The sequence below is a fragment of the Amphiura filiformis genome, unplaced genomic scaffold (genome assembly GCF_039555335.1).
Source record: "Amphiura filiformis unplaced genomic scaffold, Afil_fr2py scaffold_28, whole genome shotgun sequence".
NCBI lineage: Eukaryota > Metazoa > Echinodermata > Ophiuroidea > Amphilepidida > Amphiuridae > Amphiura > Amphiura filiformis.
The window spans coordinates 1,088,043-1,103,419 of NW_027305492.1; the positions used below are offsets into that span (position 1 = coordinate 1,088,043).

The window sequence follows — 15,377 nt, forward strand, 5'->3', positions numbered from 1 at the left end:
TATATTCAAGCACTTAGTTGAACTTTGTTAAAAGTAGAAACATTTTGTAAACAGGCTCTGAGATCTCTGCTTTTTAACGGAAATCTGCTTTTTTTTTCATTTTTCTGACCGATTTTAATTTCCGCTTTTTTTTATAAACATCAAAAATCAAAGTAGAGTCTGTGTAATTCTGATAGCATTACGTGTCATAATAAAACAACTGGGAAATGAGATTAACAATGCTTGAAAGGTCATGAAACGCATTGTTGTGGAGTGAAGGTCACATATTCTTTGATTCCTTGTCCGTACTCATGCAGGCATGAGAATTTTCAGTTTTAAAACTGAATTCAATTTTTGGTCAAAATTTCCGCAACTTTATTTAATTTCAGCCTGTTTTTGGTACTTTCACACGCATTTTCAGGGGTTTTTTTTTCAGTTTTTTTTCAGGAAAGTGCAATCTCATGCCTGCTCATTATGTAATATGTTTGTTTAGAACTGCGCCCATCGGAATGATGTTAAGTGGTGCCCTGGTCCCCATGTGGCGATACGTGAAGAAGATATTTTATTATTCAAACCATTGGAAGTGTAACATTTGATTTCATTAAAATCTTAGGGAATTAAGAGAAGATACATCATGGCTACCATATATCGTAATCTTGTCGAGCGACACTCACATTTATGCAATAAAATACAAGCTTATAATCCTCAACTATTTCCGGTGAAATATGCATGAATAGCATTGAATAATGTAGGTAAATTTTACGCTTTTTTTAAACCCCCACTCACAGGCCTGTGCAAAGCTTAACAAAATAGATTGATCTGATAATTTACCCCCAAATCCCCTGAATTTATTTCAATTACAGTGCATTTGGCAACTGGTTCCCGGGTTGCAAGCCTCTCATCCAGTCGGCGATGGCCAAGATTATGAAGGCCAACCCTGCACTGTACGTGTTGAGAGAGCGTATCCGTAAAGGTCTCCAGCTGTACTCATCAGAGCCGACTGAGCCGTACCTGTCGTCGCAGAATTATGGCGAGTTGTTCTCCAACCAGATCATTTGGTTTGTGGATGATACTAATGTGTACAGAGTCACCATTCACAAGGTAAAGTGTAAATCTGATATCAAAGTTTTCATAGTGAAAATTCCAAGAAAAAACTCACATTTTCCATACAGTTTCGGCAATCCTATCTGTTGCCTTTCTCAATGGTATATGCCAATAGATCCCTTGTTGGATGGTATGACGTCATCGGAAGATGATGACGCCCTCAGGATCAATTGGTCATAGACGTGACTCAGTTTGAAGGCCCCCTCGTCGCTGTTCATTAGACTCTCTTTCATGCTTGGTCGTGATTTCCTCCGGATCCAGATAGATTCCCTTATCCATCTGGTGTTTCTCGTGTCGTCCGTAGCTAGAATTTTTGGATTGTCCCAGTTAATAAGATGGTTTTCTTTACTGGCATGTAATCCTGATGAATCTCTTCAATAAAGTGTAGATCTGTTTTTGCATCTGACTTCTTTAAATAACACATGAAGGGTAGCTGAATAATAGAACCAAGACCACTGCTTAATCAAAATTCAGCCAAAATGTTTAAAAGCACCTTACTCGAGAAGTCTAGCTTTGAATTTGCTCACCAATAGCATCACATTCGAGGCTAGAGTCTATTGCTATCGTTTTTCGGTAGATCAGCATTGACATATGTACATGTATGTTAAATATTCTGTTGATGTTTAAATTTGGATGATAGTTATTTTGATGAGTCAACTATATCTTTTAGAGTATGTTGCTTATTTTGAACAGTTTTAAATTGAGTTGAAGTGCAATGTTAACAACATTTTGATGCAATCGCGCATCGTGATTGGCTGTGTTTACTTCTGGACTTCAATTGCTTTACTCTGTGTCATGCTTCATCAATTTCTACTAGATTTTGATCGCAATGGACTCTAGCCTCGAATGCGTAACTATCGTGTGCAAATTTGAAGCTAGAGTATCTCGAGTAAAAATTACCATGAAATCCAGCTAGTAATTTCAGATTTCCATTTCCTTTTCTTATCTTATATAGACCTTTGAGGGTAACTTAACCACCAAGCCCATCAATGGAGCCATCTTTATCTTCAATCCAAGAACAGGACAGCTTTTCCTCAAGATTATCCATACCTCTGTATGGGCTGGACAGAAACGTCTTGGTCAGGTGAGTGATACAATCCCCTGGGGGTGGGGTACTCAAGATTATCCATACCTCTGTATGGGCTGGACAGAAACGTCTTGATCAGGTAAGTGATACAATACCATAAAGATTCGCCTACTGGTGCTATGGGCTCCCTTGACATAAAAATCTCACCAGCAAATAAGGGCACATACCCATAGAGGGAGCTCTCTATTTGTGCATGAAATTTACCCCAAGGCAAAGGATCCCATGTGTGCCATTATTGGCGAATATTTCAGTATATTGCTAAGATGCCATAGAAGGCCATTAGTGGACGTCAATCAATTTGTTTTTTCATTATTTCGTTATTGAAACAGTTACATACACACACTCAAATGGTCAGTATATTATGATGGAGGAGATGGTCTTAAAACCAGTGACACCTGATAGGACCACCCCCTTAAATACAAAGAAAACAACACATAATTATTATTTTTTAAGGCAAACAACAGGTACACTCTACCGACAGCAACAAGCCGGAGAAAGGGCCTGGACCTCATGTGAGATACAATTATGAGTTCCAACAAGGTTTAACAGGCCACAAGTTTACAGTTATGCACAAAGCTATTTTTTTTCTAATTATCAATCCAAAGATGAGCATCTTAATGTTTGGATAATTTTGAGGCAAAGATTCTTTGCCTCAAAATTATCCAAACATTAATATGTGTTTTTTTCATTTCATCCATAAAAAGTTATTTTCAATTCCTGTATCAGTATTCAGTAATCTTGTTCACTCTGGTCTGGTATTTCTAGATGTTTTCAGAACCTGCAACACTCTTGTCCTGTACTAATTTGTAAATAAATCAAGGAGGTTTAATGACATTATCAAGAGTGTTGCCAGTTCTGAAAACATCTAGAAACACCTGACAGAATATGGGGATGTTAAATCAAAAGACTAGTGATTGGTTGCTGACTTGCGCAGTACAGCATTTTCGGTCTGGTTGACAGGATGTTGTACGCCAACTTTTTAATTCAGGATTGATGTAGTATTTGGATTTTATATTTATTTGTTGTTTATTCAGGAAATTCCATTAATACAAATGTACTGGTCTCCGTGAAAGACCTGATATATATATTCACATACATGATAATAAGAATATAAGAAATAGATACACAAAATCTAGAAACCAAACATGATACAAAACAAAAGTGTAATAATGTTTAGCTCAAATTATTATACAAAAACTTATTATAAAAATAGACCAATTGCATTTTTAAATTCACCCAAACTCATTGATTTAAAATTCAATGCAAAGGTAGGAGGGAAGCTTGTTCCATGCAACTGAAAATCTATAAAAGAAAGTATCTTTCCAGAAGAGGTTTTCCATACTGGAACACCCAAACTGTTTTGAGAATGACCTATAGTGTAATTGGAATATGTGTAGAATGAGTGAAAGTAAAATTTAAATAAAGATACTCTGGAACAAATGGTGTGAGACATTTCAAAGTTAAAATAAGTAACTTATGCTCCCATCTACATCTAAGTTTAACCCAGTTCAGGTCTTTCATCATATTGTCTACTGATAGTTATGATGTCTGCAAAGAGCAAAAACCCAAGCAAGCCTATTATGAAAATTTTGGAGCTCATTATTGTGATAGGCACTGCAATTGGACAGAACTGCAGTAGTCAAAGTGAGGAAAGACATGGGCTTGCGAAAGTATTTTGATATTTTTCCATGAAGGTATTGCTTCATGCTACAAATAACTCATATGCACTTAGACATTTTAGACGATATTATAATAATTTACATATTCATTCCATGATAGATGTGAATCAAAAGGTAGCTCTTCTAAATATTTATACCCAAGATTTTAATTGTTTTTTTCCATATACAAGAGAAACATTATTAAACTTGTGAAGAGCTTGCCTTGTTTCAAACAACATCAATTAAGGAAATTGGTATGGTGTCCCTCAAGGGTCAGTTTAGTTTTCTTCGGTTTAGTTTCCTTTATGTTAAGTGTTAAATTGTTATCGTGGAACCAATCAGCAATACTATTCAGTTTAGCATGAAGTTCATTTTGCAGAATACTTGGATCAGATGTACTTGGTAAAAGAGTTGTATCATCTGCATACATCACACACTGACAGTTAGAATTTACAGACTCGGGTAAAGAGTTAACAAATATAATGAATAATAACGGTGCCAAGATTGATCCTTGAGGGACACCGATACCAATTTCCTTATAATCTGAAAGGATAGAGTTTATATTTACTGCTTGTTTGAACTACCAATATACAATCAATATAATACAAGCAAGTAAATGATAATTTAGGAAAGAAAAATAGACTTGTAAGTCCAAACACAGAATGCTTTCCTTTTCTGTTCATAATTCATATATATGTGACACGATATGGTCCATGGGGGCCAAAGGCGGCAAATTTGAAACTGAGATAAAGGTAAAAATATGGAGTAAAAAACAATAAAATACGTAAGAAAATAGGCATCAAAAAACTTCATAACATAAGAACAAAGTATGCTAGACCTTTGCCTGGTTTTTTCAGTAATTGATAGCCTATTGTATGTATAATGTAATAATTACAATAACTCAATTTTCGAAAATGCCTCCTTTAGCCCCCATAGACCAGATCATGTCACATATACAAGAAAACCCACACAAAATTAAAACAAATTGAATAGATAGAGAACTGACCTGCATGAGTGGTTGAAAGTCTGTACAGGGGATACTCAACAAAATCAAATATGAGCAGTAAGTAAAACAAAAGCTCAAAGTTCGAAAAAATATAATGCAAGGACACGCTGCAGTAACCTCCCCCGAACACAGTCAAATTCAACTATACAATTTTCCAATTGTCTATTCTATTTGAAACCCATGCTCCCTCTGTGGAAGACTCTAGCTCAATCCTCCACAGGGGGAGTGTGAATTTTAACTGGAACCCATTTCAAATGAATATTCTGTTATTCTTTCCATCACATTTCAGCTTGCCAAATGGAAGACGGCTGAAGAAGTTGCTGCTTTGATCCGATCTCTGCCAGTTGAGGAACAGCCAAAGCAGATCATTGTCACCAGGAAAGGCATGTTGGATCCCCTTGAGGTGAGAGAAATAATAAGGTGGCCTAAAGGCCAGGCTATTAAAGTCAGACGTCTTGCAGGTTTTTTTCTTGTGACAGAGGCAGTGGTTGAGTTTCTGCCAGTGTTTTTAGCAGCGGTTAATATTCTTCCGTTGCAGAACATGATTAGAAGAACAAAGTGCTGAACAAAGCAATGCCTTGAGTGGAAAATCAGGGCTGTGAATTGCAAGTCTTGGGAACTAGAACCTACTCCCTATTCCAGAAAAATACAGCACTAATTTTTTGGGATAAAAAAATATTATCCTGTTTTTGCCAAATGAAACATAGCTAAATCCTAATCCTTTAGTTAGTCCTAACTGGCAGTAAAAGAAAAAAATTAATATTTGGCCAATTTTTGGAATTAAGGGCCAAAAACACACGTTTTTAGGGTGTTTTTCGTATGCTGTGACAATCAAGCCTAAAGACTTGTACTAAGACTAATTTCAGTTTATGCATTATTGTTTTGGGAAAAGACGTATTTCATTTTTATAACCAATTATTTAATTATAGTAATACAAAAAAGTGGGAATTAGAGCAAAATTGCAGCATCTACTCTAGATTATGAATGCTTAGACTTGTTACAAGTCTTTGATTTTTGTGACTCGATTGTCAGAAAACATGCCCAAAATGCATGTTTTTGGCTCTTTTTTCAAGAAATTGGCCAAATATTAAAATTTTACTTTTATTGCCAGTTAGGACTAACTAAAGGATTAGGATTTAGCTATGTTTTATTTTGCAGAACTTGATCATATTTTTTTAATCCCAAAAAATTAGTGCTGTATTTATCTGGAATGGGGAGTAGCACGTATGCAGGTGGGTGCTCCCCTCCCCCAACCCAAAAACAAAAATTTGCAAAGATATTCAAAAAAGTTCCCAATCCCAAAAACATCCCAATCTGCGAGCATAGCGAGAAAATAAATCGGGTTTTTTAATGCTTTTTGGTCAAAGAAGGTTCAAATTTTGGGTAGAAGGTCCACTTTTTGCCATTATTATATTTTGATGAATCCAAGTGTGTGAAAATATTGGATCCAAACCTGGATCATCCAAAAACTCATAGCTCGACCAATAAATATGGGCTCAATCGATCCAATTTTATATCAAATTACCTCCCCTTTGGAGAAAAGGTCCACTTTTTAAAAATCCGCACCCCCCCCAAAAAAAAAAAAATACTGTGTACGGGCCTGGGTAGAACTGAAATTGTTACATCTGCAGCAAGACAAAATCGCCTGCAAAGAGGTGGAACTGTAATAGCCTAGGCCTAACCCTGGTTATCTAACTGTGGTGGACATAACATTGGCTGATAAAGTGGAAAGGAAAAACTAGAGGTATGAAATGTGTGATTATCATTTTCTAAGTAAATATTTTTGTGTGTATATGGTAATCTGATAATCAAAAGTTTTGTAAAATAGATACCATTTCAAAGCTATCACTATTAGTGAAATCAGACTAGGTCAGTTATTGGGGGACTTACTAGCCCCAATATCTCATATTTGCATTCCAGAATGTAACAGTGTGTTTTACAGTCAAAGTGAGATTTAAGAACTCTTGGTTGGTCTCATGTAGGCAAAATCCACCTCCACCAGGCTCAATTTTCATTCAGTTCAAAGCCTACAGTTATTGTGATTCCCACAGGTTTTCTCGTGAGGTATTTTTAGAATTATAATACAATACATGTGACGTGCCAAAATGATTTGTCCTGAAATTTGCCTTGTGTACACTAGGGCTTTCGTTAATACAATAATGGAAGAGTTTCATCGCAGGGATGCCAGTCTTCCGGATATTTCCGGAAATCCGGACCGCGCGTATTTTTTTACAAAATTTCCGGCCGCAAAAAAAATCTCCGGTTGGAAGGAAAAAAAAAAACCGTCGTGTCCGCCTGCTCTGAAAGAAATAAAATAAAATATACTGCCCTCTTTTGTCAAGTATTTGTCAACTAATCACTCTCATGCTCAAAAGCACGTGTCCGTATGCATGGTACAATACGCAGTGTTTGTAGCTGTACACCTCTAGGGATGAGGCGGAAACACGAAAAATGTGACTTGTTGTGGCTGCAAATTCGGAAGCCTTGATCGTATGAGCGTGCGTTTTGTTTTGACAATAAAATATTAATAAACTTTAAACTTTAAACTTGCGTGTGTGGTATTGAATTACGGGCCGAATTACGATCGGATTTGCTCTTTATCTTGCGATCAATCTTCACAATGGAAGTGGATAGGCTGCATTAAGTATTTTTACCGGCCCAAGGATCGAACAATCCTTCTCCATGATGAACAATGTTATCAATAAAACAACCAACAGACTGGAAGTTGAAACCTTTAATGGAATTCAAACTGTGAAATTTGACTTGATGACTACTGGTGAAACTTCAGTGCAGAGATACGGTCGTAAGGAAAGGCTGACTTCACCAGTTGATCAATCAGTGGTGTACCATTTAAGGACAGCTCACAGTCGGCATAGAAAGCGGCAGGCGACTCCTACAAGCACAGTAGTTCCTGCAAAAAACACAAGACCCAAGCTACCAGGAAAAGCACAGTAGTTCCTGCAAAAAACACAAGACCCAAGCTACCAGGAAAAGCACAGTAGTTCCTGCAAAAAACACAAGACCCAAGCTACCAGGAAAAGCACAGTAGTTCCTGCAAAAAACACAAGACCCAAGCTACCAGGAAAAGCACAGTAGTTCCTGCAAAAAAACACAAGATCCAAGCTACCAGGAAACCATAAGTAAGTTGTAATTTTAGCTGTATAGGCCTATTTGTAAATCATTTGCTTTAATTTTTAATCTGTTGACATGTAACTTCCCCTAAAATAGCCTCCCTGTGGTGTAAAATGTGCAGAAACTGTCTGGCTTTGCCCTGACCCCACCAGGGGCCCTTAAGCGGGCCCCTGGACCCCACGCCGTGAGGGGCGAGAGCTCCGCTCGCTACGCTCGCTCCGCTTCGCCTTTTAGTATTTTATGAAATATTATTTTCCTTCCCAACTTCAGGAGGCAACTGGCATCCCTGTCATCGCAAACGCTATAAAAGCCATCATACAGTACAAAATGGTGCTTTTAAAATGACTCCTCATTTATTAAACAAAGTATACTTTTGGAGATATCAAAAGTATCACATATTTTCTTATTATTTTATTAATACTTAAGCAGTTTACGAGGGGGTATCAAAAAGTTTTTGAAATCGCCCAGAAGTGAAAGAGCTATATCAATGAAATTTTGTCAGTTACATCACTGGTCCTTATGTACACTATGGTTCAAAAATGGTCTCATAAGTATGTTTACTTTTTTACAGGTGGCACTAGATGCCAATAACCTGCTGCCCCAGTTACTGCACATAAACTGAAAGATTGAGAAAATTGAGGCAAGCAGCATTATTAAGATCCTGCTTTTGAAGGGTTGCAGTGCCTAGAAAATCAATGATGAAATGAAAGTTATCTTCGGTGGTGATTGTGTTGCTTTTTGGAAAAGGAATTTTTATTTCATCACAGATTTTCTGGGCACTGTAACCCCCTTAAAATGGAACTTAATCATGTTATTTGCCTCAATTTTCTCCATTTTGCTGGTTATGCGGTTACGTAGGCAGGTACTGACATCTAGCGCCAGTAAAAAAAGTAAACATACTTATGAGACCATTTTTGCACCATAGTGTACATAAGGGCCAGTGATTGCACTGACAAATTTTCATTGATATAGCTCTTTCACTTCTGGGCGATTTCAAAAACTTTTTGATACCCCCTCGTAATTTACATATATCGCAAATTGGTAAAAATGGATATACTGTGTTTTGCGATGAAACTCTTCAATTGTGTAAATTGCCCTTTTCAAAATATGTTAATTTGTGCATTGTAGGCACTAAGTGACCTTGAAAAAAACTTCTGCTTTTCAGTAATTTTATAGTTTTATATAGCTAATAAGAAACCGAAATCCATCTATTTGTTTAGGGGCAGAGGGAATACACTTGTACATCTTGTATGTTCTCTCTTTATGTTAAACTGCAGAGTAGACTGGATATTTAAGATGGATAGTTTTACTCAAGGCTGTATCTTAGAATTGATTTCTCATCAGCAACCAACAGTGATCCATCAGGTGCCATAGACAAATCCAAGGGAGAGTGCAATCCTCTACTTAAGCATTGTAGGAATGTACCTGTGGGACTGTATTGGTGAATGTGACCTGTGTTGAATACTGTTCTGCAATCATCTACACCTATTGACATTGCAACGTAAATGTTATCATTGTCATCACACACTATCCCATGTGATACTACCACCATATCTGTCAAATTCTCATCTATCTTGGGTGTGAATCTAAACACTTTATTACCCGAGTAATCTATTGCTTCTACTTTACTGTACACTGAATTATGTGATGTTCGGGAATGAATCAGGATTTGATTCTTCCTATTTACAACCATGCTGGCATTATACCCTATTGAGTATTTGATCTCACCCCCATTGTCTACCCTACCCAGGACCCTACCACCTGGCCATTTATGGATTGAGATGATATCCTTCTTCCAATCACCCACCAATAACTGCCCTTCTCTATCTATGGCAAGATACTTAGTCTTAAAAGAAGGATAGGAAACACCAGCAAGTGTAAAGCAGTGATTGTATTTCCCTTCTGCAGTAAACACATGGACATATCTACATGAATAACTTATACATATGTATCCTAGTGGTGAGACACAGATGTTATAAACACCATTCATTTTCCTGTCATAGTCTGTTTCAGTTGAACTCAGTTGTATTTTGCATTTCCCATCACCATCAAGGAGATAGAGTTTATCCCAATCAGCCATGACCATGTCTCCATTTGGACAACAGGCAATATGACAACACCCAAGTTGTTTTCCTTGATGTTCAGGATGGATTTCTCTCTCCAATGACCAGCAAGCACCTAATGCTAGGGAAAGTGAAAGATAAAGATTTGTTTACCTAATAATCAACTAATTTATTTCTCTTCAAATTAAAGCCCTAAATGTATGATTTCTTTCAAATTTTACATTTGTTATTCTATACTCAAAATGCTGAAATAATACTAGTAATAATTAATGGGAAGGGTTTCTGTCCATTTTGAGCTGAAATAACAAGGTAAAGTGAAAGAAATTTGATAATATCATAACAATGTTTCAAAAGTTGAAATTTTACCCCCACAAAACTTAATTGTCTCCTTAAATCCCCCCATTTAATGCTAATTTACTACATTATGAGAACCATAATGAAGACTCATGGAAAGCACATTTTCTATCAAAAATGATTTGACACCATCTCCCGACACACCCCAATAAATATTTAACCCATCTGGTTTAGGCAGACCACTTTCAGATTAGTCTTGGCACTTCGGGAAGAAATATTTCATACTAAATGTCAAGTCTGTATTTAGTTAACTATTTAGCTTTATAGGTGCAAAAGAATAAGCCTACAAGATTGTTTCCGACATTGTTTCCTTTCAGATGGTTACTTTCAGATGGTGCACGCAGTTGACTGATACGATAATGATGTATTGATCAATGATTTTCTGAAGTTGTTTATGCATGATGCAGGGTCTTAGGCCACTTACAGCCCTGATATAAAATCACAAGCATCATATTTTCTTTCTTGAGAAGTATCTTTGGATGTGATAAACTTTGTTTAATTGATTTAATATACATACATCATACAACTAGGCTTTTATTACCCTCCATTTTATACAGGCCACAGCGGGTGTGAAGAATACTGATGATACATCAAAAACAACATTAAATCAACAAGCATAAAAAACAGTGAAGGAGTCAAGGAGCAAACAAATATAATTGCAAATGTTAAACATAATATAAACAAATACAAATAAGCAATACACAGATTCAGGGTTTCTCTAGCAGAAGTCAATTTGTGCCGAAATTCCTCCCCACAATGCAATAAGCGTTTTGCATAACAATAGATGCAGTTCGGAGGTTAATCCATCTCCTTTGTTATGCAATAAGCCTATTGCCTTGTGGGAGGGAATTTCGGAACAAACTGATGACTTCCGGTAGGGAAACCTTAAATCCATGTATTAATTACTGTACATACCCATTGCAATGTATGCACTTGTAGGCCGTTGTTTAGGATCATTATTCCAGCATTGCTGCATGATATCTGACAGATCTTTGGGGCAGCCTTCAGGTATGGATGGCTTGACTCCATTGCCAACTTCAAAGACCACCCTGTGCCATTCCAGGTCTTCAAATGGTGGCTTCCTTGTGCAGATAGCTAGTAGCAGCATCCCATAGGCCCATATATCAGCTGGTCTTGAGTAGATAGCCCTTCCACGCTCATTCCCCACATGAATTTCTGGTGCCATGTATCGATAAGTACCCTTCTGGCTGGATGTTGTCTGAGACTCTTCTATCTCACGTGCAAGACCAAAATCACACAACTTCAAGAGGTTGTCTTGAAAAAGAAGACAGTTTTGGGGCTTGATGTCCCTATGCAGGAAGTTGTGTGCATGGAGATAATTGATTGCAAGTGCCGATTCTTTTGCCCACTTTTTCTGCAGCTCATATGGAAGAGGTTTTGATGGATCTTTTAGGTAATCATGCAGTGAACCATTAGGAGCATATTCCATTAGAATAAGATGAGCACTTGGGATTTCACAAACTCCTATTAGGTTAACTATGTTTGGATGATGTAGTTGACACATGACTTCAACCTCTTTCTTTGCTAACTCATAAACTACTGTTTTGCTGGCAGCTTCTGTGTATCCTTTGTAGGGCTTTTTAAATGACACACGTCTGACAGACCCAAATCCACCTTCTCCGATGCATTCATGGAAGTCAATTTTACCTGCCTCCATTTTATCAACTGAAGCACCCATCTTGATGTATCTGAATTCCAAAATAATATCAAAACAGTAATAAGAATTTGCTTATAACATATCGGATTCGTCATACAAATATCGAACTCGCCGTTGGCTTGTCCGATATTTTTATGACTCATCCGATATGTTATGGTATCATGCTCAGCCATCCAATATTACATCATTATCCGTCTGAATGTAAGGATCACAAAATTATCAATTTTGTGCGTGTACAAACTGTGGTTGTGGAGTTATGTGCCAAAAAGGGTCGAAGGTCAATTTTGAAATTGTACAGGGGTCAAAACTTAAAGTTGCTCCGATTGTCATGAAACTTGTACCAGATTGTTTGTCTACCTTCAGAGTGTGAGAAAAAGATAGGTTTTCACTCTCTGTGATGTATAGTTTCTGATTCAGAACATTCAATATCAAATTTGGTACATAGTTTTAATCACCTGCTAGACCAGTCTTTGGGTCGATCCTTCATGTAATTATTTCGTGTAATCTAATCCTAACTCTAACCCTAATCCTAACCTTAAGCCTAATCCTAATCATAACCCTAACCCTAATCCTAACCCTAATCCTAACCCTAAACTAACCCTAACCCTAACCCTAATTTCGTGTAAAATTACATGAAGGAATAACCAGTCTTTGGAGTCCAGTAAGTGCCAAAGCCTCTGTGTATGAATCATACTTGATACCCAGACTAATTCAACAAGCACGTTTCTGGATATTATGTAAATTCAGCGTGAGACTGACAGGCGATAGACAAAACATTAACATAATAAACACTAGTACGTCGGAAATCACCTGTTACTTGCTCTGTTGATCAACCATGGTAATGCAATAGCAATTGAGGCCATCTAGCATTTACAAAAAGTATTCTCCAACCACTAGGCTTTTTGGAAAAGTTGGCTTGCCAAGCCAAGCATGTGCGATTGCAATTGTTCCTAGAGGGGTTCAGCAATTGACGATTGTGACGAAAATGACGTGAGTTGACGTCATTATTATCCACAGTGGTGCATCTATCAAAAACGGGATCTATTACAATGGTGCTCCCAATTGACATTTTTCTTTAACAATCGGACATTTGACAGTTGACACTAAATTTATTGCATGGTTAGTTGGTTACTTACTTGTTTTGTTTGACTTTTATATTCGGTTTGATGTGAATAAATAATGTTTAATTCATATTCTAGTCCAATTTAATTCTCCAAGTTAGTTTTATGTTGTAAAAGAAGAGCTTCAAGTTAAGCTTAATAAACGTTCGTGTGTACACTTATACTGCATGTTCCTTACGTTACACGACCTTTTCGTTCATGTAACGGTATGAGTTTACAAGCCTAATTAAAACCTTGTGTGTTACTGTTTAGCTTTCTATGTTACTTTTAATATTTGACTGACTATATTATGAGTTTTTGTCATTTTTGCTGGTTTAAACCAGGCAAAAACTGGCAAAAACAGGTTTTTACCAGTTGTTGCCAGTTTCCCGGGAAAAATCCGAACCCTGCTTTAAAAGGACCAACCTCAGTCATGATAGTCAGAGTGACTCGCAGTGACGACATACGCGCTGGTATTAAATAGCCATTTTCTTTGTTCTGCCTCATCTGTTCGGGTCGAAATTAAAAGGAGGTATATCTGACAGTGTAAACTAATGGAAAAGAAATACAATTCTATTTCTTATTGAAAAGTTATAGTATGGTTTTAAATGTTATCCAAATGTCTTGTATAAAACCAAAACGTAATTATAACACATAACATTTTAAGAACATTTTTGTGTTTGCTGAGTAGTTATATTTCACACTTACCTTTGGATGGCTACGTTGAAGTTGAACCCATAAGTTGTTTACTTTCTACTTCCTTATCGTAAACTTAACCAATCTGCCCCATTACTGTGGTATACATATTGAACTTTGAAAGCAGTGTTGCCCATATGTAAATGATGGTGACAAAACAGTATTCTGTTGACAAAATATCCCCCAAATCCATGTGTGATATTTGGCAATTGAAGTACATTGAGGTATATACAGGAAATTAATTACTAGACTTCAATATTATATCTCCTTGTTGGGTGGCAAAACCATGACTTTAAGTAAATAGTAACTCAAATCTAACCCAATTGTGTGGATTAGATGCATATATGGCAACCCTGGCACCCAAAGACAGTCATCCATGGCATCAGAAACTCATCTCCAGGTGGCATTGTGACAGGTTATTTGTGGGTTTATTGGACTTAGGTATTCGTAAGAAGATGCCTTTGACATTGAGGTTATTCATTGACCTGGATCTGTTTGTAACCCAATCATAATGAACAATACTTACTCAATCAACTGTGGCAAACGGGGAATTCCCCTTTGGATTATTTTCAATGCAGTAGTAACCTTCACATCTTTGAAGTTTATGAGACAAAATGAAACAGTATGCATGGAAAAGATATATTATTTTAAATTTTCAGATATTTTGAACTTTCTTTTCTTGCTTTCCTTTTGCCAAAGTGATAATATCATTATCAGATTAAAAGTCATTGAAATTTTGAAATTCCAAAAATAAACTGGTTCCTACTATTTCAAGGATATCTTAACTTGCCAACTCATGTCAAGTTGATATACATCTGGAATTCCCCATGTTTTGTTACGATTCAGTTTATTGTGTAGCTATTAAAGGGATACCAATTAGGCTATTCTATTTGAAATCCATACACCTCCTATGGAAGACATGACCTTAATCTCCCACACAGGGAGTGTAAATATAAAATGGGAGTTACCTGAGTTTGTGACTCCATTTGAAATCTACATCTCATGTGTGGGAAATTAAGGTCATGTCTTCCATGGGGGTGTATGGATTTCAACTGGAATAGCACTTCCATAATGATTGTTCATATATTATAGCACAAACTATTCTTTTTTTTTTCATCCTTGTGATCAGTCAAGTAAATTGGTATATTATATTATTCAACAAGATTGGAGCATTTTTAATTTGTTACCCCTATATGACCTTTTATGACCTGTAGTGGTCATCAGGGGTCAAAATTCAAAATCTGTATACCCCCTATGGAAGATGCAACTTTAACCTCCCACACAGGGGATGTATATTTCAAATGGAGTCACCCCTTCATGTAACCCCATTTGAAAATCATACTCCCTATGTTGGATATTAAGGTCATGTCTTCCATAAGGGTTGTATGGATTTTAAATATAATGGCCCATTGTTGGGTCAATATGAGCATCATTTTTTAATGGATATCGGCACATAACAAATGTACTCTTATTAACAGCATTTTAACCAAGAATAGTTTGCCATATCTCAGTATTTTGTT

At 36.7% G+C, this 15,377-nt stretch overlaps 2 protein-coding genes across 2 annotated transcripts in view; one reads left to right on the forward strand and one right to left on the reverse strand.

The window, feature by feature from the left end:
- Positions 1 to 15,377, forward strand: part of LOC140143798 (pre-mRNA-processing-splicing factor 8-like) — an 81,469-nt gene that overhangs the window by 56,581 nt on the left and 9,511 nt on the right. The window contains exons 34-36 of the mRNA XM_072165615.1: positions 843 to 1,080; positions 2,039 to 2,167; positions 5,124 to 5,237. Coding sequence (XP_072021716.1) covers positions 843 to 1,080; positions 2,039 to 2,167; positions 5,124 to 5,237 — 481 coding nt within the window. The remainder of the gene's footprint in view (positions 1 to 842; positions 1,081 to 2,038; positions 2,168 to 5,123; positions 5,238 to 15,377) is intronic.
- On the reverse strand, positions 9,273 to 14,025 carry LOC140143770 (uncharacterized). Its single transcript, XM_072165583.1, has 3 exons — positions 13,870 to 14,025; positions 11,299 to 12,092; positions 9,273 to 10,150 (listed from the first exon to the last, which is right to left on the reverse strand). The coding sequence occupies exons 2-3, from the start codon at positions 12,080 to 12,082 to the stop codon at positions 9,273 to 9,275; spliced, it is 1,662 nt and encodes a 553-aa protein (XP_072021684.1). The 5' UTR covers positions 12,083 to 12,092; positions 13,870 to 14,025.